This window comes from Cyprinodon variegatus, unplaced genomic scaffold (assembly GCF_000732505.1).
Source record: "Cyprinodon variegatus isolate N-32 unplaced genomic scaffold, C_variegatus-1.0 Scaffold42, whole genome shotgun sequence".
Classification (NCBI taxonomy): Eukaryota; Metazoa; Chordata; class Actinopteri; order Cyprinodontiformes; family Cyprinodontidae; genus Cyprinodon; species Cyprinodon variegatus.
In genome coordinates this window covers 1,458,015-1,481,927 of record NW_015150495.1, presented here as the reverse complement: position 1 = coordinate 1,481,927, position 23,913 = coordinate 1,458,015, and the positions used below count along the sequence as shown (strand labels likewise).

Here is a 23,913-nt window from a genome sequence, read left to right as displayed (position 1 = left end):
AATTAAAACCTGAAGTTCTAGTGTTTTTAAAGGTGTGTCGTGTCTGAGAGTTGATTACAGCGCCAGGTCATCGTTTTTTTTAATTTTTTTTTTATTTTATTTAAATCCTCCTTCAGGATGCGCATCACCTCATCCCCAAATCTCCTCCCATGATGTTAAATAAACATCCCCTCCTGTTTTCTGTATTTCTGGGCGCTTTTAGGGACCGCGCGCTGTTATTGTGGGCATCTAATCGCTCCGTTGGGTTGTAATCCCACCCACTCATGAAGCGGCTCTCAATCTGAGGGGGTCTGTCTGGGATCATAGCGGGACGGAGAGCTTACACACACAAGCTGTGTTCAAAAGTCCGGAAATCCAACCTGTCTGCTGCCGCATTGAGGCGAAAACATGAAGGAAAAGAGCCTGATAGAGACCGCTAAAATGCAGGGCAACGTCATGGTAAGGTGGTGTTGTTTTTCTCCTGTTTGACGCAAATTGCATGACGCTAATTGGACGCTTTTTATTCGTCGGTAAGCATCCCGATCCTCGCATCTCTGCGCATCTTGAGGCGCATCTGGATCCTCTCTTTTTCACAGCTTTTCTCTATATTCATTTATTCCTTCACGCCCTTTTTTTTTAAACCCTGCTCTCGTTTATTTCTGATTGAGCCAGTTTGGCTGTGAATCTCAGTGTGGAGCGTTGAAAAGTTTACTCTGCTGTCTTTATTAAGAAGTTTGAAATGACTGCTGACTTTTCAGCTTTAAGCCTCTGAGTGGTAACCTTTAGCCCAAAGAGGGTCCCATTAATATTTGATGGCATCAAGCTGTGGGGTGCAGCAGATATTACAGTGACAGGGAGCTGCAGGCACTGATATGTCAAGGATATTTTCTGCTCTTATGGGTTATCACACTTCCCAAAGCTTTTTCCTTTGACTGTTTTATGTATTCTGCAAATGTGGCCTTTCTTTATATGATATGACTTTTTGAATGCTTTGGGCAGAGGATTAGAAAAGTTTATTTTCTCCAAACTTAACTTCTACAGAGTTTCAGTAATTCATTGTGTCTGAGATTTTTTTTTTCCTTCTTAGAACCTCCAGAGCTTTAGATCTACAAAAGTGGGATTAGATGCATTTTGTGCAATGCACCAGCTTCACAGACAGTAGAGCTCCACAGCATGACATTGCAAACACTGTTTGAATGTAGGTGTAATAATTAGTTTTGTTAGTTTGTTTGATGGATCTCTAAGGTTTACCGTCGTCCATGAAGATCTTTGGTGTCCTCTTGTTTAGATGTTCTGAATATAATCTTTTATTTAGTACAAAGACCGTCTACTGGTGTTTTAAAGAGGCTAGGTAATGCATTAAAATTCCCATTGCCACCTTTTTTTCTGCACACTTTGAAGTTTGATGTTTATCCCTTGATTCAGTCCAACGATTGCTTTATTTCTGGCTGAATAGGCTTCACTCTGCAGACACTCAAGGCAATTTTTTTGAAGATGCGGGGCACAGCTGTGTGGAGTCAGGCTTTTTCTTTCCCTGTGAAGCCTATCTTCTACACCCTCTGGCCTTATTATCTGCAGAATTGTGAATTTGAACCATTTTTGTGTCCCAGAAAAAAAAAAGAAAAAAAAATTGAATATGGGTGTTTAGCGTAGATACAAAAGTGAAAAACCCTTTGGAATTTACAATTAAGAAAGGCAGATTTTGTAGATAGGGATATTGGGTTACATCAATTGCCTATGCAACCTTCCTTTGCTCAGAGCCAGAGGTTAGGAAAACAGAAATTATGCTCAACCATCATGTTTAGATAGCCATTCCGGCTTCCCCTGACCTCTTAGATATTTACAAACTCAGGGGGACGTACTGAAAGTTTACAAAGGTTCTTTTAGTCAGAAAGTCAAATTGCTTTTTACAATTGTGGCAATAGGAAATTGTAATGAAACAACAGTTTATGGGTGAGTCAGACTGCTGCAGAAATCCCTCTCCAGTCACTTTGATTTAAATCTGGATTTTGATGTGATCAGTGCCCCTTGAACTATTTTTTAATTCAAGTTTGATGAATTCTGGCATTGTCCTCAATGTCAATGGCTTGAGGAAAGATGAAATGTTCTGATGGAACAACCTGTGCATTCACTATATTACTGAAGTCAGATAACTTCACTACCTATATCTTACCTTTTAACATAAGTCTGTTGCAGCAGGCCCACATCATACCATTACAGTGTGCATGATGGGAGCATCACTTTATACACGTCTGACCTGATGATAACATTTATCTAACCATCTTCCATTGCTTCAGTTAAATCTGCATGCTCCTCAATCAAATTGGAGCTTGTCTGATTAGTCTGTTTGGTCAGTTGTTTTCTCAAGACAATAGCTTAGTCCTTATCCTGTGAATTTCCTCACATTGGGCCTTTAAAAATGCTCTTCCTTTTAAACATAGCTGCCATTCCTATTGTGCAATTTGATTTTAGTGATCTGCAGCTATGAATACTCATAAAGCCATTTCGGTAGTATTTGAACTTCATCATTCTACAGTGAGAAAGGAAATATTCTGAAGAATTCTAAACAGTTACCAATCTTCCGAGGAATGTACGTCTCTTTAAATTGACCTTGAGGTCAGAACATTGAATGCTTGAAATAACTGCCTCAAAATTCAGGCTCCGGGTTCCATGTTCATGGCAACATAATGTTTAAAAACCCAAAAAAAGTTTTACTAACATGGTAATGGTGAAGGACATTTATGTTTTTTTTCCAACTAAATGGACTGAATTTAAACAGCACTTTTCAATTAATATTGACCGCTCAAAGTGCTTTACACTCGAAGCAGATTCATCCAATCTAGATCAACATAGGCACATTCTAGCAAGAGGAAGCTAGAATTTAAGCCTCCTCTTTTGGATTCGAGACGATCATTCTACCCACTGAGCCACATCTGAATACCAATCAAACCGCAGTTTGTACAGTTCCACATGAATAAACCACCAGACTTCTGGAGAAATGTCCTTTTGGAAGTGAATATCAAAGAGAAATGTCTGGATAAAACTAGGTTTATCACAATGCTAAAACTTTAACCTTGATACCCAGGAAAATATATTTATAAAAAACTGAGAAAAGAAAATATTTTTATTAACATGAAATATTCACTTTTTTCAATGTCAGCATGGAACCGGCTTGTTGTTGGTTAAATTAATTCTCAATAAATAACCGAAAATAACGGTTTGACAATGTTTTAAAGTTTTCTTTCATTTAAATGTACAAATAATTCAGAGATCCAAAATTAGTATTAGCAGAAATATGCAAACAACACTTTTTGTTTAGTATCTATACCATTCTAAATTGTTACTGAATCCGATTTTAGCGTTTGAGAATCAGGGTTGTCAAAAGTAATGACACTCCAAAAACTAACTGAGCATGTAAGCTCAAATCATATCAATGGCGAAGTATGGAAATGGGTTGACTATTATTTGGGCTTGTCTTACAGGCACAGAACCTGGGAGCCTTGAAGTCATTGATTTGAAAATGACTTTGTCTAAATATTGATTTTTTTACTAATGAAAACTAAGCTTTGGCCCAAATCAGTCAATTAAATTAGATATACAGTTCTTCACATACCCAGAGTAACTAATGTGCTTCGAAGGTCCATAAAAAAAGACATTAACATAAGATTATTAATGAAATACAACTACAGTAAACAACAGAGAGACCTCTCTCCTTGGCTTAGAAGGCGGGTCATTGAAAAATCTAAAATCAGCAGATTATTTGACCCCTTAGCTCTACCGGGACCATGTTGTGTAAAAGCTTCGATAAGAAAGGAGGTGCATGAGAATTTAAAATAAAAATAAAAAAATCAGAAACTTATAGGCAGCAGTGCAGGGAGAATGGTATGGGAGTAATGGATTCACGTGTCTCTATTTCAGCATACAGGCTGCATTGCGTTTTGAGCTAGGTGTAGATGACTTGGAAGATAATTTTCCATTAAAAAGAACATGGGTGGAGATGTAATTAAACTTTCTGAAACTAAGTGCTAATTTATGGGTATTAAATCCTCCAGAGTGCCAGATTTGTACTAGAAGACATACTTAAATGTTACTTTAAGAAACATGTTTTACTCTTTTTTTCTGATTATTGTGATTTTCATGATATAGGACCAAAATTGAGAAGAAAAAAGAAGAGAAACAGAATAAGATTTTTGGATGCAGTTCAATGGTGGGATGTGCTGTTTTTAGAAAAGGCTTGTGGGCTCCTCATACTGTCCTTGGGGGCTCCCTGGTGCCTGTTGGCACCATGTAGATGGTCCTTGGTGCCTGTTGGCACCATGTAGATGATCCTTGATATAGAGAGTTGCAGTTGTAAAGTCTATAAATAACACAGCAAGAATAGATAGGAATTAGTTTTAGAGATCAACTTTAGGGATAGAAGAAACTGGACCAGATGACTAGACTGACCTCTTTATCACCTAAGATATACCACAAGATTCCTGGCCGCAGTACAACAAAAACTGGAGAAAACATTGCACATTCTGATAACAAGTCAACTTTTCCAAAAACTATAAGCGCAGTATCTCTTTATTCATGAAGGAAGTTAATCGCCATCCAATGCTTAATTCCCTTTAAACCATATAACTTGTTTCCCACTCACAGGCTTTAACTTGTTTTTGGCGGGAGATTGATTTGTACTTATTTACAAAAGCAAAAATTAAAAAGTAAGATTAAACTTTCTAAAATTGGATCCCAAAGCAACAGAGAGAACAGAAGAAGTTCTAAGATGGGACCTTGAGGGACATCACAGCAAAATGCAAAGTGACAGACAATTTTGTTGACTGAATTATGTAATTACCTTAAAATAAAACTCCGTGACCAACAGGTAATAAAATGTCCATCTAAAATACACTATTGACCAATACTCCCTGTTCTAGCTCCAGGCTCACCACAGTGGCTAGGGCCTGAATGAGATGTTTGGTTGGTTTCAATACTCAGAAATCAAGTTACTGCCTAGAACTGTGTTTTTGGTTATTATTATGACCCAGATGGTAGCCCTAGTGACCATATATGCACAATAGAGAATATGAGCACCTACAAGTGAGGAAAATGCAACACTATCACCTCAGAGATTATGACACTCCAACATCTCAGTTCCAAATTCCAAGCTAAATTGAATGCAGTTACTCTTCAAAATACATCTTACTAGAAGTCAACAGATGCATTACAGAACAGTTTTGGACCAATGATATGCAGTGACGTGTAGCATGAAAATGGAAAATGACAATAACCATAAACTTGTCAACCAGAGTCAGATGGCTTAAGCAAAACAAAGTTAGCTGTGTTAAAGCTGGGATATCCTCAATTTCTTTTTGAAAAATGTCAGAAAGTGTGTGCTCTTTGCCTTCGTGGATGGGAAGGAGACATTCATTTTCCTCCTGATTAGATTTCGGTAAGAGTTTTATTTATCAGTGAACTTTGCTAATTGTGAAACAAATCAATAATATAAAACGTCACAGCTGCTACTACTGCTGTGATTGACTAAAAGCTTTACATCAGAGGCAGGTGCCCCTTGATTTACCCAATCGAAGAACTGTTCTGAAAGTCCCTCCCTTTTGCAAACACTCCACAGGAGTCGAATTCAAATTGAACTACACTTATTCATCTAGCTTATGCCAGGTTATAAAAGCATACCATTTTAACTAGTTTGAGGATTCAACTGTAGTTGCCACATTTCATACCTTGGTGAGCCAAATATCGCTGAAAAAAGTATAGGTCTACACGAAAATGTCAACAATTGCACAGTAGCAAAAATATAGTGCCATTAACTGACTGGTGCATACTCTGTATCGTCTAAAAAGGGGGTTATGGCTTCAGTTACTTTCCAAAAAATGTTTAAGAAATGCTTTTATGGTGCTGTGACAAAAAATTAAATGAGTTAAAAATGATGGGAGGATGATATTTTTTTACTCTTTGCCAACCAAAGTTCAAATATTAAAATGTCTTTAATTAACATCATCTCAGTGAATAAAAGGGCCTTGTTAAAAGAGTGAACCAAAGTGTATCCAACATGATGTGAGAGACTGATCCAGTGCCTTTTCTTGTTGTCGATATATTTTTAAATTTGGGTCCCTGGAGTCATGATGTATTTCATTGGCAAGGAGCAGCTGGAACACTATTCAACCTTAAAGATGTGATTTGGCTCTAATAAACATCATAAAACAGAGAAAGCAATGAGCTTTTGCTTGACAGGTTTATTGTAGCAGGTGATTCCTTCCCTCTCAATGAGCCCCTTCCTCTTGGGACAGAGAAAGTTCTAGTGGCTCAGTGGGAAGTTCCCCTGTGTTCATTACACATATTTTCTTTTTTTTTCACTTGTGAATGTCAGAGCTGGGAAAGCTGATGGGGTGTCTGTATACCACTCAAGGTGATAGCACGTGATAATGGGTGGTAAAGCACCTCAAGGTGTTTGCCTACACAGGAAATTGTAGATGATTGAGTGTTCTTGCAGATGCCTAAGTGGTAACCACAGGATAAACGTTGCCATGGGATACCGATATGTCTGCCTCTGACCTATGACACAGTGTGAAGTTTAGAAGAAGCTTGATATGCACACATGCACAAGCTTTTGTTACAAGTGAGATGGTGAGCTCTGATGCTTGTGTATAATTATTGTCTGACATGGCAGACATCCCCGCTCAAGGACGCAGACAACAGCAGTGTTGAACATCTAATGATTTCTTTCTCTCTGTAGAAAACAGAAAAGCAGAAGTGGACAGAGATTCATTTCTGTGAAAGGAAAGATGCATTCAAAGACTCACTTAGTAGTCACAGCCTTTCAGTTGGTTGCTTCACCTGTAGTGAGGTTTTTCCGCTTTTCTCATTAACAAAAAAGCGTTGCATGGTGCAAACATACAGCTTCTCAAGACTTTCATCTTAGCTTTTTAGATGTGTTGGTTTGACATCTTAGGTAATTGTTATACAATGATAATCAGACTTTTTCTCTATCATTTTATGAATAGAGACCCCAAAACCTCCAGCTAAAGATGGTATTTAAATCTACTTACATTTTCTGTTAGACTTTGTCTGTATGGATCTTGGTCAACTTTTTTCTCAACATTGTTTTAGGTTATTGAGGTTAGCAGGCGTTCATCTTTGGACAGCTAACTGAAGATCCCGTTGTAGCAGTTCAATCAGGGTAAGATCTGCACTTTCAAGGGAAACATCTGTTTAATTTGTCCCAGTGACTATGTCAATGATGTTTGTTAATATAAGGGCAACTTCGTAAAACACCTATTTACTTTAAAGCAGCAAACTGACAAAACTCCTGCTTTAATGGCAACAGTCATTTTTTTTTAATCCATAAATCAAACGCAGTCGATTGGTAATATACAAAATAAATTAAATAGTTTCAAAACAGTCTGTTTATATAGAGTGAAAACACAACACATACCATCTCTTGAAACTTTACAAAGTCAACTGAACCCAATCAGAGACAGATAAGTTAAAAAGTAATTAACCTGCTGAATTCACTTCTGGATGAGAGTGTAGAGACAGTGGACAGTTGCTTGCATTCTTTTGCCAACTTTGCAGCAATCTCTCTTGCCCGGCTTGCATGTGCAAAGCCCCTCTAACAAAAAGAAACCTCCAGCATAAATTGGCTCATTTTAAAATGTCTTCTGTCCCAAACGACAAGGTTAGTTGCTAATTAAGTTGCTTTATCTAGTAGAGAAATATAGATAAATATTGAATCAATAGAAGTATAAATATTTAATACCCAAGTAAAGAAAAACATATTTTGACAGCACTTCAAATACTGTACTCATTATATGTACAATATCCAGATTGTTATGTGAATTTGTGGGGGAAGTCAAATAAAAGATATATTCAACTTTACACAAATTACTTGGAAAGCAAATCTGTTGTCCTGAAATGTACGAAACACCTTTCATAGAAGTGGGATATATATATTCTTTATAGTAAATAAGCTGAAAGTTTCACACATTTCAACACCTATAGAAATGTTATCTCTATCTATCCATGGATTATAATTATCAAACCGATTCAGTTTACATATCTGAGAATATATAGACTTCATCCTGTTAACAATATTAAAAAAAGGACTAAGAGAGGGTATTTAACCATCTAAAGAATAAAACTATTTTGAAATTTCATTGGTATTGAGAGTCACCTGATTTCTTGTCTTAGTGGGCTTTAGCAACTGTTTTTGTTTACATTTAGATTTTTGTTAAGGTATAAAACAAACAAAAAAAACTGTATATTAATTTAATTTAAAAATTTGTGTAAATATTATGAGCGATTTCTTAGAATTGTAATCAAAGATTGCAGCAACTCATTTCTCTTAAAAGTTTTGGAGATTTAACAATGAAAAATGTAACACTGATCTACATTTTTTACCTCTCAAAACTATAAAAATAGACATGAATTAAATAGTTTTTATGAGTTCACTGGCTGGCGTTGAAGCCTTTTACTGCATGTTGTTATCATCTTCCTAGTAGTTAATACGTATGGACCAAACACCAGAAGCCCATATATCTATTTTAAGCTTACTTTCTCAAACTAAAACCTGCAAACACCTTTAAAAAGCAAAAGAAAAGGGCCATTTTATAACAAGTGACAATTTAGAACTGAAAAAATTGCTCCCAACAATAGCAACAAGCTCAGTGCACCAACTGCCACCTTTATTGAAGATCATCCTAATTTGCTGGCTGTTATGCTTTCCCTAGAGAACACACTGGAAGCAGCTGTTAACATACTAAGCACTGCTGTTTTGGACCTCAAACAGCTGTTTTGGTGTATTGCAACTGCTTGTGTGCCTTCAGGCTGACGGCTGTATTTTGATGGAGGACCACTGTGCCTGATTTGGTGCTCCACTACACTGTTAATGCCTTTTCAATACAAACCTTCATGGCTGTGGGCCAGCTTGTAGGAGTCATGTCGATATCTCACTTCACTTGTTTTTGTACTCAGCCGTACCAAATCACACAAAGAGGAATTAAAATCACAGCACCGTTTGACCACCTCCACATGCATGCTGCTTTATCGATTTCTGCGCAATGCCTGCTTCACCCTGCAACAGGGTTTTTCTGAAATCTGATATCTGTGCACCTGTTACCCAGTATCTTGTAGAGAGTGAGTGAGTCAGCAGTACAAGCCACAACCTTTTTTCCATTATTGTGAAACTTCAGGGGAATATTACACCAAAATGCATAATTAAAAGTATTGGGTGTAAAAAGGACTACTTGTTATGTAAAATGGTAGTCATAAATGCCAGTGTAGTCAAGCATCTACCTCCAGCGTTACCTCCAGATTAAGATCCATGCAATTAACACCACACTTAGATCTTTCCAATCAACTATACTTCAAGATCTATCCTTCTATTAACCTTTAGCTCCAGTCATTTTGGTTTGTATTCATGTCTAGATCCATTCTTCCCTTTCTTTTTCCCAAGCTTTAGAACAGTGGTCTTCAGCTCCAGTCCTTCAAGGTTCGGTATCCTGCACCTCTTAAGATGTGTCCTCAGTTTGAATGCACCTGTTTCTCTACTGGATAAATAATTCCTAGATCAAAGTAGAAGTATTGCAGTTTTCCATGGGAAAAAAACATCCAGTAGAAGCTGTTTTAAAGGCATTGGTGGGACTGTATTTGCTTCAGTGTTTATTTGATATACAGGATGAATGAAAAAAAAATGTCAAGTTGCAAAATAAGCACCATTATTTTAGAAAATAATCGCTGATGCAGTGAAAATATGAGCCAGCAGTATTTCCTCTCTATCCATCTGTGATATTTATACACTTGACTGAGATTAGCTTTTTGCCATATCACAAATGGAGCTTTTGGATTGGGGGGGGGGCTTCATTTCCACTGACCTTTATGCTGGCCACAGTTTTTCAATGGTGACTGTGCACAACAGTAGCATTTCATTAACCATGCTGGAATCCATCATGCTGATTTTTATGTTTTTTTCCCTCTCTGGCTGTGTTTTGTTTGCCGAGCAATCAAGCAGATATGGCAGATGGCTATAGTTATCTTCTGCAGCACGGTTGCTGACAACCTATGACAAGGGTGGTTAGTTCTCTAATTTTATTTGATCTGGTGATGTTGTATTGTGAAACAACAACATGCTTTCTATTACTCAGCAGTAATTTTGTCCAGGCTGGACATTGGCGTAAAGAAGCTCAAAATAACTACAATCAGGGCTTGATAGAGAAACTGATCAATACCAGTGATTTCAGGGTTACTATGAAGGCTGTTTTCAGTTTCAGTGGAAAAACAACCTTTTTGTTCATATTGGTTCTGCTCTATTTAGCTGTCATGGCTGTTGGAATGAAAAAAATCGTGAAGGTTGTTGGGTTCTTTTCTTCTCTAGCAGAAGGGGTTCAGCATTTTCTAATAAGAGGCAGGGTATAACAATATCCATTTGAGAAGTAGTTTTGGAAAAATATGTTTCAAAAATATCAGATTAATGTTCAAACAGTTGTTATTTTGCCTTTCAGGGTTTCTGGATATGCTTGAAAAAGTTTGAATCATGTCAGGTTAACTACAAATCCGGTTAACTAATTTTTAATCTGACTGCCACTAAATCAAACTGCTTAACTAACATTGATAAGTAAAGCTACCAATGTCTGTCACTAAAATGTGCTCAGGCTGATGGGTATGTGTGCTACTCGCTACCAAAGCTAGCTGTTCCTTAAATGTTACTCACTGCTTATGGGTAATTAGTGTTGGTGCAATTTTACCAGAAGATTATGATTATATTAAATAATTTGAACTGGGAGTTATGATTAATTAATAGATCATTCAAATCGAGGGGTAAAATCAATTAATGATTATTAGCCAAATGATTATACCTGTAATTTGCAGCTTTAAGAGTATGCTATATCAGTTTCTTGTTGCCTCCTAAGAGCTGGAAAGTTCTATGAATGGCAAAATTAGGGGAGACAAAACTTAAGTGAGCTTCTAATCACATGCCAATAAAAAAATCATTATATGGATTAAATTTTAAAAATCCTTTTAAAGTATTTTAGTTTTTACTTCTATCCATTGTTATTTCTTGTGTCAGTTCTTTTTTTATTAATTCACTAGACTGGTTTTAACATGATGGCAGAATGGCCTGTCTTGTTTCTAACATGTCTTTTGCATATAAATTTCCCAAATGAGCTAGAAACTCAAGCTTTTTAGACTTATTTGTTACCTGTCTTACCCTTTCCTTGGCTCAGAGATACCAATCCCTACTTACCAAAGGCTTACACACTTGACGTCTCAGCAAAGTAATGACCTTTCACAAGGTGAATGTATTTTACAGCATGCTGCAGTTTTTGTGAGTTCAAAGTGAGGGCCTATGCTTTTTAAGGTTTGCCAGGATTGATGTTAGCCTTTTATGAATACCTGCAGGGTTTAGCAGTTTCACTTCTTTAGCACAGCTGATTCTTATGATTGCAGTTCAGCAAAAGCCTGATAATCAGCTATCAATAAAAATCAGCTGTTATTGAGCAGGAAAACTCTAAACCCTGCAGGACAGTGGCCCTCGGGGCTGACTTTGGGCCGTCATGATCTTTTTCAGCGATCTGACCCACATGCAGGAAACCACTCAGAGAAACCAGGGGAAGGTTTAACAGGTTTTTTGAAACAAGTCGAGATGGGTCCAGTGTTACTCTGAACGCTGGTGAACCAGCACTGAAAAGTGAGAAGGGAAGTTCAGTGTTTAGATCAGGCTCAGTGGGAAATTTGAGCTTCGATTTGCAAAAGCAAAAACAGCAACTAGATTCCCGTTTCCAGAAAAGGTGTCCTTCCAAGAATTCCAGTCGGTGTGGGTTGTTCCAGAAATAGGTTGACTCGTTGGAGGGTGGACAGGGTTTACCCAGGTTAAGTTGGTTCCTTGAGGAGTGGTGGAGCTGACTGCCACTTAGATTTCCTGTGGTACTTGAACGGTACGTGTGGAGATGAATCCCCTGCTCAGTGTGAAGCTCAAACAATCCTTTCGGGGGGTGAAGGTCCAAACCTCCTGTTTGCATCCCCTGCTCAGTATGAGGCTCAAGACGATCCTTCGGGAGGGAGAAGGCCCAAACATCCAGTTTGCAGGATGACTTCCTGCCGAGAGACAAAGACAAAAAACAACAAGGTTAAGACTCAGGGAAACAAAATCTCAGTTTTACTCAGCAAAACTCAGCTTGGCTCGAGTACCCAAAACTGGCAAACACTCTGGCGTCAAGGTAGTGGCAGTCAGCAGCTTAAGAGTCCTCAGGTAATGAGGCAACCATCCGCAGGTGTGTGAAAGGGCCAACGAGAACCAGGCGCCACCTGGTGGTGAAGGGGGAAAACACAAAAGCACAAAAACACAACCCACACAAACTGGATTCCTAACATGGGCATGCCTGGACAGTGCTTAGAGAGATTCGTGGAAAGGATTTCCATGGTTCTGACCATATTGTTCCAATTGTAAAGTTTGGTGGATGAGGGATTATGTTCATGGGTTGTTTTTTCCAAAAGATGTATATGGATTAGGGTAGAGATATTCTATAATAACAGCAGTGTATTAGACAGGTCAATCAAGTCAGTTGAAAATGTAATGAAACTGAGTGGTCACTTACCTAGAGGATGAAAGATAAGTAATACACAGTGCTTTTGACAGGCTTGTCTGTAATTAGGATGTACCACTGAAAATAATTTTGCACTTAAGTTAAAAACAATTTCAAAAGAGTTCCAATTGAAAAACCAGTCACTCCTGAAATCGTTTCACAAATGTAAGCTGGTTATTTGAAAAGAGTTTCCGTTAGGGTTTCCCAAATGATACCTTTCCACAGCCAGATAACCAATTAACCTTCACAAAAGCTTAAAGGTGGAGAGAATTTGATGGATTGCCCCTCACAAATCAGCATCAGGTTTTTGTGGGTTCATTTACATTATGCTGAAGAATAATTTATTTAAAATGCCCTTGGGGAAAAAAGATTAATTTTAAAGTAAATGCAATTATTTAAAAATTGACAGCAGCAAAAATCGAAAGGTTGATTTTATTTGAACAATTTTAAATGTCAAGTGTCAAAATACAGATGTAGTTTATTTTTTTCTGTTTCTATCTTTCCTTAACGATAACCAATGCAAGATGTACAAAGGAACCATCACTGAATAAAAGCACAGTAACCAGCAAGTCAGCAATGACACCTAACCCTGACAGCAGAAACAAGGATTTGATGTAGAAGAGAATTGATTTGGGACGTTGAAGTTTTCAATGCGGGCGTTACACTTTTTAAGTGCAAGAAGAGGAAATACTGCACTCAAACTGAAAAAGTGTGCTTTTAAATTTTTGGCAGGAAAAATCCTCCATACTGGCACTGTCTTAAGTTTTTATGCTAAAGATTACATATACAGTACATGTAGAGCTTAGCAAGGCATACTTTTTCTTTAAATGAAAATGAGGGAAATTCACAATGTTAATGAAAGCAGTGATTGTATCTGACAGCATCTAGTAGTGTTGCATGGAAAAAAAGATGTAGCCACACATTTGCTTGTGGGCTTGGTTATGCCTTCTGTAGCAATAAGTTAACCTTTGCAAAGTAATATCAGGACAATATATCTTTCTTGTTGTGAAATCTGGATTAAAGCCGTCCATAAAGATGCATTGTTCTTACCTTTAAAGGCAAGAGAAACAGATTATTTGAAACACAGAAATACAGCACTATGTCTAAGTCTGCGATAACACCTGTTGTACAGTATGTCATATACTACCAGGATTTCCTCAAGTCTTAAAATGCTAACTTAAACTGAGGTGTTTTTGTAAATATGGAGGTAAAATGATTGCTCCTAGGTTTGTCTCATGAGGGCTGTCTTTCTGCTTTTACAGACTGTTGTCTTTGTGCTGTGTGTTAATAATTTCCCTCTGTAGCACTCATTAAGGCTCTGACATGATGAGCTGGTTTCCACTACTTACCCGTGGCATTGAGTGTAATTGCATTTCACAGGCAGACGGCAGGAGCAAAGCAAGCGTGCGGGTGTCTCGAGTGCTCAGTTTATCTGAAATCAGAGTGGTATTATATCACCACAATGCTTAAGATGGTAAGTGTGTATAGAGGGTGAGTTATGAGTACAGATTTAGATGTTCTTGATGTGGCCCATGTGAGGGACACATTTCTAATGCTTTATATGAATATGTTTTCAAGATTCTCTGATTGGACCACACACGCTCAATATGGAGGTCTAAGACTTTATGAAAATGATATATCAGAAAATACATCTGACCAAAATATTGCCAAGATATGCTCTATTCTGTTAGCCTGGGCAAAACAAAACAAAAAAAACATGTTGTTTTTGTTTGCTAGAGGAAACAGTTAATGGTATTAATTGTGATTAACTGACTATTGAAATAATCCATAAATAACTCTGAAACTAAGTCTAAAGCAAACCATTTGCTAAAACAATAACACTTAGAGCGGTCATTAAGCCAGAAATGCAGCTAAGAGGTCCATGGTGACTCTGGACAAACTGCAAAGATCCAATTTGCATAAGCAAGAATAATGTATTTAGTTCAATTTGAATTCTAAACAGTATTCATCTAGAAAGGCCCTTGTGGAAAGTATTTGCAAAACGGTTGGACATTCACTACAACTCTTTTAAACTGAAAGGGTACGCCAACAAGTGGCATCTGGCTCCTATATATACCGGTATGTTATATATTATGTTACAGTTTGTATGTGGTGTGTACTTCATCGGTGACAGTTCCAACTATGTTTTATTGAGTACACCTCAGACGAAAGCATGCCTCTCAATTTAGAGTTGAGCAGCAATGGCTCCTGGCTCCAATTACCAGATGGTAATTGCCACTTTTTATCATCATCACCAAGTTTTACAGCAGTAATGCCCAGCTTTTCGGCTTCAGCCTCTTCACCATCCATGAGAGCAATTAAAGGAGACACAATTATAACAATAGAATCCCTTTGCAGTTTTTGATATGTTTCACAACTAGCAGAGTTGACTAGTAAATCAAATTCTTGTGAAATCTGGTTGTGAGGACAACAAATGGAGGATATACCAGTTAAAATAAACTAAATAGCGGGGTCTACAGGTATTTCCACTGGAGCATGTAGCTTTGTTTTTCTTCAGCTTTTTCAAAGACCAAAACACAGCTGTAGATTCTGGCATCCAACAAAAAAACAATATACTAATTTAAGATCCTTGTGTAGCCAAGCCTGTGCTGGTTTGTAGTGTATACAATACAAATACAATTCAAACCAGCCTGTGCTAGTTTGTATTGTATTTGGCTGTGTGTTTCCTGAACCGGGCCGCCTTTTACAGTTGCTTTTTGTAACTCTGCTTCTGTCTCCTTGAACCCAGTCGGCCTTGGCAGATGCCAGCTCACACTGAGCCTGGTTCTGCTGGAGGTTTCTTCCTGTTAAAAGGGAGTTTTTCCTCTCCACTGTCTCTACAAGCATGCTTAGTCTCAGGGATTGCCTTCGAGTCAGTTAGTTGATGAAATCAACTGGTTTTCCTTAGACAACTTTGAATCAATTTGACTGTATGATCTGGTGAACTGTAAAGTACCTTGAGATGACGTGTTGTGAATTGGCGCTATATAAATAAAATGAGTTTAATTTTTAGTCGCCTCCAGTTTTAGATTTGTTTTCCCTCCAGCTAAGACTCTGATGTAACTTTGGAATAGACAGAAAAACGATCTTTTTGTCATTTATTGCACATATGTTTTCTCCATGGAGTACTTGCAAGAAGAAATGTATTGCTAGAAAAAAACCATAAGAGATCTCCTTTGGAGTTTACCAGGAGCCATGTTAAGGACATATTTGAACCAACATATAGAGAAACGTCTATATATTGTGTATGCAGAGAATTAACACTGCACATGATTCTGAAAACACTATCTATACTGACATAAAATGGTGGTGGGAGCATCATGATTAGGGGGTCCTTATTTTCAGCAGGGATACAGAAGATGTCCGGAGTGGATGGGAAGATAAATTAAGCTAAATACAGGGCAGTCTTGGAAGAAAACCTGTTGCAGTCTGCAAAAGACTTCAGACTGGGATGGAGGGTCACCTTTAAGCAGGACTCTTGCAGCTGTAACTGCAGCAAAAGGTCCACAAACTATTGACTCAGGGAGGCTCAATACTTTAGTGCAATACCCTTCTAAACAAAAACAAAAAAAGTAAAATCATGTTTTGTTTTATTTTTCTACTTCACAATTGTATACCACTTTGTGTTGTTCTTTCAGATAAGATTCCAATAAATATATATTCAATATATTATATTAACTTGTTTAATTCTTAATTCTGAAGAGTGGACCTTGAGTGAGTGCTGTTCTTTTGCAGCCTACAATGCAATTTTCTTTGATAAAAAATAACTTTGACTCTTAAGTAACTTGGGGCTTTATTTCTGTTTTTCATTTTCTCCTCCTTAGAGGATTTTTTGGTTGAAGCTGTCAGTTCAGACAATAGAGCCATTTTCCTTTCTTCTGCATTGCCATCAGGAAAAGTCATGATTAATTTGTGCCATTTGCGTTGAGGCAGAGAAATTCGGGGTAACTGCCCGCTAGAATTTTGGGTAATGATGTACAACTCAGTCGATGCTCCTTGGCTTGCCTCTCTAGCCTCCATTCAGGAAAGAGGACCGAGCTTCGTTCATGGATGTACACCAGAAATTCAATTAGCCTTTTTTCTTCCAGTACCCTCTCAAATTCATGTCGGTCTTGTAAGTAAGTAGCTCCTGTTACAGCTGTGACATCAGACAGATGCCCGGATTCCATCTTGTGCTGTTTTTGTTGTATTCCCTGTAGTGTGGCGGAGGTGCCATTGGCGGTTCCTCAGTTAGAGCGTCTGTCTAATGAGATCATTAAAGTTAGCCAGACAGAAAATGAAAAAGCACCTGTTAGAGGGGAATGTTGTGTATTCCCAGAACATTAGAGGGATATTACCTCATTGGCCACTGAGAAAAGATTGCTAAATTAACTTTTGTGTGCATGCCTTGTCCAGCTGATGTATTATTAATTACAAAATGAATATCTAAGGGCTCCTTTTAAATTATTTTTTGGCCTGATTAATGCTGCAAAAAGTTTCTGTTTCCATACACAGTAAGATATTTGAAATCTACTTTCAAGCCTTATATAATGAGCTGAAACATTAAAGCTGTATATACAGGGAAAAAAAGAATATCGTTGGGGTGCAAATGCTTCTCCAATAGCTTGAACAGTCAAAAAATATTGTGTCACTGAGTTTGCTACCAAGTTAGGGACGCCCTGGTGTGTTTAGACATGATTTCTCCAGTTTAAATTTTAATCGATGTCACTTCTCTAGCTATATATACCGATAGGTTTATTTGGTGGAGGGTTCTGTTTCTATTTATGTTCAGCTAAATTTAGTTAGTTAATTTGGAAATTGATGTTTGGTTTGGTTGATGTTAACTAGTCTTTTTTGTGTGTATTTGGTTGATTCTTTTATTTATTATTTATATAGTTTGTCAAATTGTCAAAATAGGGATGATTGTCCTCCTGCAAGAAGTGTTTGTACAAACAAAATTCATTCTTAAATCTTAAATTTGTTGCAACTTTGGCAAAAGAAAGTGCAGTAAATGAGCTCTATGTGAGATCATATTATGGCCTCATATTATGATCATATTATGGCCTGTTCCAGGTGTTATTGAAATAACACCTGGAACCGAAAATGGATAGAAAGTTCAGCAAAGCTCCTCTAATGGTGAGACATGCATTCATATTACTCCATAGCAGCACCTTGGCTTTGTTATTCCATAAAATGTGGAGTGTTGGTTTTTGAGTCTGTTCAAATTCCTCTAATTCAAGTTTCCCCATTAATATGTTTGTAAAGGGGTTCATCTTGTAACTGGTGAGTTGCTACTAGTGTGAGGCTGCAATGTAGCTTACCACTATCGGTGTGGAGAAGGGTGAACTGATATATGTAGTGCTGTGGTTGGACTTGATAAAGCAAAACACAAGTACAAGCCCCTTACCATTACCTAAGAAGGCTAGACTGGACAGATGATGCAGACTTGTGTTTATCCAATTTCAATGGATTTACTTTTTTATATATTTTTTTAAATATTCAAAATATACTTAACCCTGATTTATTTTAATTTCCCTGTATAACACAATCATTTAATTTGACAGTCCCTAAGCAAACCACAACTAACTATGGTACAGCTGCTGTTATTATTTCACCTGAATTAGATAGAGCAAAGGTCACGGATTAGTGGATTGCTGTCTGGATCCGGACCCACTGGCTGGCTAATCCGAACCCAACCTGATTTAAAACATTTATAAATGACCGCGTGTTAGACACTGTCTGACGACAGTGTCCAACTCCCCTTGCGCCTCTTCTCCTGTTTACATTGTAAAGCCCTTGGGGGCGCCGGGACCAGGCTACACGTGATACAAATTAGCCAATGACCACCATGAACATAGTCAAAAATAAATATAATATAAAAAAAAAAATTATAATATAAATCCAGGCTCAAAATTAGCACCTTGATATGTGCTTGATATGTGCTTGATATGTGAACTAAGGGTAAATAGTAGGAATCCAGTAAATCACTGAAGTAAGAGTAAAAAAGTATGTAAAAAACACCTACTCAAGTAAGTACTTTGTCATCCATCCAATACCCCCCACAATTAATTCATCATTAATGTATTATAACTTAGCAGCCAACTCTTGTTAACTAAGGCTTGCATTGAGCTGAGCTGACACTACACACTAACTAATCAGATTTGATAATAGCAGTGGGGAACAGACAGAATCTCACGTCTGATAAAGAGGTCTGCAAACGATGTCCTACTGAGCAGTGTAGATTGTATGCTTCCTCATAGGGTACATGCCCTCCAGTGAGGCAGAATTAATGGATTACAGTAGCACCCTGGGTTTATTTTCCACAGCCTTCCTGTTAAACAGATGCTATCCGGTAGGTATCTACTCCAGGAGAACAATATGGCCACTGCCTAAAAAATAAAAGGAGCACATTGTGCTTTTTTGTGCTAAAAACTTGCTGTAATAAAAAAAATGCTAAAGTTTGCTTTAGATCTTCAGTATTCTCGGGTCCCACTATTAAACAGGAAAAAAAAAGAGAGCAAAAGAAAACATTTTATAATATTTTTTTTTAATTAATTGATAAAATTAGTTTGATAATATTACATGATTATTTTACACATTAAAAGGATTGTTACTTCTATAGATATTAGAGAAATTAAGTTATCTATATATGCCAGCAGGTGGGATATCCTAAACACTTGCTGTAATACAAAATGCTTAGGTTTGCTTTAATTCAATTCAGTTTATTTATATAGCGCCAATTCACGACACGTCATCTCAAGGCACTTTACAGTTCACAGATCATCCTGTCAAATTGATTCAAAGTTTTGTATCTAAGGAAAACCAGTTGATTGCATCAGCTTATTGACTCGAATGCAATCCCTTACTTACAAATAAATTTGCCTTGCCTTGCCTTGCCTTTCTGGCTGTCTGTGTGGTCGTCCTTCTTGATTCGGTGCCGGGGCATGCCATTTTTAAAAACCAAGGAGTAATAACAACAATGGATAACCAAAACGAAAGGTTGATTGAGGAGGTTTGGAAGTACAACCACTTGTACGATGCCTCAGACATGTTGGAAAATAAACACTCCTGCCGCCGCCGCCGAAGCAGTTCTCATGATCATCTGCCGAAGTTCTCGCGAGTTCTCGAAAAGGCTTCCCCTAGTGCTTTGGCGGGAAACTGCTGTGTCCCTAGAAATTCCAGGCTGTCGTTGCAGAAGCGTACCAGCATACCTTTTTCATCATTCTGCATCATTCTATCCCTCTTCTCCCACTCTGCAGTATTTGTCAGTTCATTCTCTAACATTACAGTACCAGCCATTCAAAATGGCCCTTCCCAACCAAAAGCCTGCCAAATGGGAGCCAAATCTCCTCCAACTTCCAGCCACTGGCCGTCTCATGGGTGTCCATATTTTTTTTACTCTGACTCTGCCCTTTCACTGAATTGCAGGATCTGAGCAGGAGGTAACGCTTCTCTTTAGATCTTAATGTCCACAATCATGACGGAAAAAATAATTTAGATGTTTGAAAAGGAATTGTAGGATTAGCAAAGGACCAGTCAAGGGCCCATCAAGGAAAGTGGGAACATTTTAAATGGCTACTACTGTATGCCCTCCATGCTTTTTGTCATGGTAGCTTCATTTGGCCTGTCCATGTTTAGCTGTGACACCATCCTGGAGAGAAATATCAGCTGTGCTGCTCCCATCAACACAGTGTTTATAGATGCTTGAGCTTGGCCTATTTTTCAGTGTAGTCCTGTTTCCATGACTGTGACTGGCTGGATGTGCTCTCTTCATCCTCTGATGTGGTAGCGGGCTCGGAACACGTCTGCTTGGCTCCTTTGGTTCCTTTGTACCTCTGCTTCTTTCTTTCCTCGGCAGATGACTGCTCACACTGAGCCTGGTTCTGCTGGAGGTTTCTTCCTGCTAAAAGGGAGTTTTTCCTCTCCACTGTTGCTATTGGCATGTTTGGTGTGAGGATTGCCTTCAAATCAATGAGTCGATGCATTCTAATGGTTTTACTTAGATAGGAAACTTTGATTCAATTTGACTGTATGAACTGGTTGAATTGTCTCTGTAAAGTGCCTTGAGATTTTTTTTTATCTTTTTATTTTTTCCTACTTGCTTTGTTTCTGTTTTATCTTCCTGTATTTTAATCATGTAAAGCACTTTGCATTGTCTTTGTATTGAATTGTGCTATACAAATAAATTTGCCTTGCCTTGCCTTGCCTTGAGATGATATGTGTTGTGAATTGGTGCTATATAGATAAACTGAATTGAATTGAATTATTAGTTTCTATCACTCTAAATCTGATCTTTGATACTGTAAACTAAAAATGGTGGTTGGAACCTTTTGTCAGAATGTATTGATTGGAAGGGAAATAGCAAGACTCAGACGTGTCCAATTCGTCATGAACTGTCACCGGACACGCAGAGTGCCACTCCACAAGCTCGATTTATCACTCTATCGACCTCGGCCAGCTTCTTCCTGTCAACCAGTTATAGTCTTTGGTCAGAGCAAAATTTCCAGAATAATCATTTAAGTTTGCCACAGAGGCCACATCACTAGCCTAAGCCTCAAGGAAAGGATTCACAGCACTATTTTCTTCAGCTTTAAACACATTTATCTTTTTTCTCCATAATTTGCTTTCATCTTTCATATCTTCTCCTCCTTTTATCTTCCTCTGGTATTTGATTTTCCCTGACATGCAAGAACTTAGAAAATAAATAAATAAAAACTGCACTTTCTTTGACTGATGGATTCCAGCAATAATTAGAAGGTTCTGACTTGCAGGCTGTCAGGTGAGAGTTTATCTCAGCGCCCCCTGGAGCCTCAGAAAGGTCAACGTGCCTCTTAATCAAACATCAGGCAGGCCAACTCCTCTGTCAGATGGACGGTTCTGCTCTCTCTCCCTGCTGAGTTTAAAGTTTGCATCCATCTGCTCCCTGAAACTTACCCCAAGCCACAAAATATGATGCCAGTTTTGCTTCCAGAAAGATGTCCAGAGCTAAATATGACAGGCGCTAATGTTGGAGTCTACAGATGAAGAAGCTTTAATACTAAGCCAGAAACATGGGAAACTGCCTGTTTGTGTGCAAGTTTATTGGGGTTCAGTGCACAGAATTTTACTTCTTTATAGTTCTTGTCAGAAATTGGTTTCCAGTTGTTACTGACTTACTGACTATAATTCAGTTACAGTGTTTTTATTGTTATGATGCAATTTAAATGTTCCTTTGCTTGGCTGGTAGGACTTAATATAGAACAAACATGAGTACATTTCCAAAAAAAAAAAAAGCGGGTGCACAAGATTGATTTTTGCATTATTATTATTTATCATGTTGGTCCCAAACTTAAATGTATCCCCCAAGAAAATGGAGTCATAATTTCACTTAAAAATTGTTCTTTTTTTTTTTTGCCTTTAACATTTTTCTGTACGTTTACAGAAAGGTTGAGTATTGGGCTTTGGTAAGCCATCCAGCAGAATCACTTAAACCTTTCAACGTAGTCTGTTTCATTACCTATTACCATTCATTAAACTGATAATCTATCTTTTACACTCAGAAAAAAAAAAAACAGACAAGTTAATGTGCAGATCTGAGTATTCAAATATAAACAGCATTTGTGGTCATATGGTTTAAGTTTGGTGAGAGTTGGCTTAGCTAATTGGACAAAAAACATTTTGAAAATTCTATATTTTAAGTTTCTGCAATGGTTTTGACTTTAGTCCTCATAAATAACTTGTGGACTGGAAATTGAACAGACTTACTTCAACTCAACCAATGAGCAAAAATAGTAGTCTTATATCTAGCCTTAACCATTTCAAAAACTTATCGATGGCTGCAAAAAACATCTCGTCAGGATGCAACATTTATCAAGGGCCAAATATTAGTGAGGATATTCATATGTACAGTATCTGAGTGTCATTGAATCATTTTGAAAATGTTTGGCTTTGAGATAATCTAAGGTCAATTTAAACTTTAATAATAATTTCTTACTTGTAAAAATGTGAAGATGAATCCAATAGGATATCACTTACAGTAACGGATCATGAGAAGCTTTAAATCGGAAACTCTTGTCATTATGCCATGAAAACCTGCTCATCACAACAATCCCTGTTTTTTTTTTTTTAAATAGGTGCCAGGTCTGCAAATGTTTAGTTTGTGCACGTGTGACGCATCACCTCCAACCAAATAGCCCCAGAAGTGCCTCTTACAAAAATCAAAGCTTGAAACTCTCGCCTGGGAAGCCTTGTCTGAACAAGCGAAATTCATTGCACACTTACCTTTTTACTCATTCATCTCTGGCTCTTCAGACACGTTTTGGAAAATAAGACCACTCCAGTTTCTAGATGGAGCGCTTAATATGGAGACAAGTGGTTCATCTCCAAAGCCTGGGCCAGGAGGAGCAATGCATTACTGTGAGGCCTAATCAAGTTTGGTGTGGCTCATTGGTCCTCTGTGGGCTGCAGCACGCTCGAGCACGACTATTTTCCGAAGGCAAATTGGTCGTGGGGATGATGTCCTCGGTAATGATTGTTTCTAATGTAAAGCTAATGTAGTGGTGATCAAAGCTTGCCCCTGGAATTTAAATAGTGCGTCTGCGTCCGTGAGGTGGAGAGAAGATAATTGCCTCTTAAAGTTTACGGGAAAGTAATTAGGAATAAAAGTTAGATGTTCACATATATGTGGAATACTAACCTTGGCGATGAAAATAAATTCAGAGCGGAAAGAGTGGAGCTTCTCATGCGTTATTTGCTTTAAGAAGTGCAGAATGGTAATGTGATTATTGAGAGAGAAAAAATAAGATACTGAATAATAAAACTCCTGTCATATCTGCTGAGCCTGGAAAATTACTTATTCTATAGGCCCGTTTGCCACTAACTCATCTAACATTTAGGGGTGTCAGGATCTCTGCTTTTAAGTTGAGTTATTACTACCTTAAAGGCACATTTTTTAATCTTTTCTTAGCATTACTTCATTTATGACATTGTCTGTAAAGATACCTTTTATGTGCTAGAAGAAGAAAAATCCCATTCCATGATAGTCAGCTGAAAAGGGACGTGTTTCTCAGTTAAAATATTAGTCTCTGGACATCACATTATCCATTGTATAATTTTTTGTTTTCCATTTTTTTTTTTTTTTCCAACATTTATTGTCATTACACTGTCAGATGTACAGAGCAACAAACGAAACTCTCTGCGTTTAACCCTTCCACTTTGGGAGCCGCGGGCTGGCGGGGAACAGTCTTGGGTTAAGGGTCTTGCACAGGGAACCAGAGAGGCAGGCTATGGGAGTGAGTGGGACTGTCTTGAACTCACCCAAGCGCAATGCTCTAACTGCTAGGCCACCACTCCCCTAAACTCTTCCCTAAACGGTTCAAAGTAATCTTTATGGCCTTTT

The 23,913-nt window shown here is 37.9% G+C and overlaps 1 protein-coding gene across 1 annotated transcript in view; it reads left to right on the top strand.

The window, feature by feature from the left end:
• The first annotated feature begins 299 nt into the window (after positions 1-299).
• dpp6 (dipeptidyl-peptidase 6) overlaps positions 300-23,913 on the top strand; it is a 329,860-nt gene continuing 306,246 nt past the window's right edge. Inside the window, exon 1 of the mRNA XM_015370176.1 lies at positions 300-438. Coding sequence (XP_015225662.1) covers positions 388-438 — 51 coding nt within the window. The 5' untranslated portion in view covers positions 300-387. The remainder of the gene's footprint in view (positions 439-23,913) is intronic.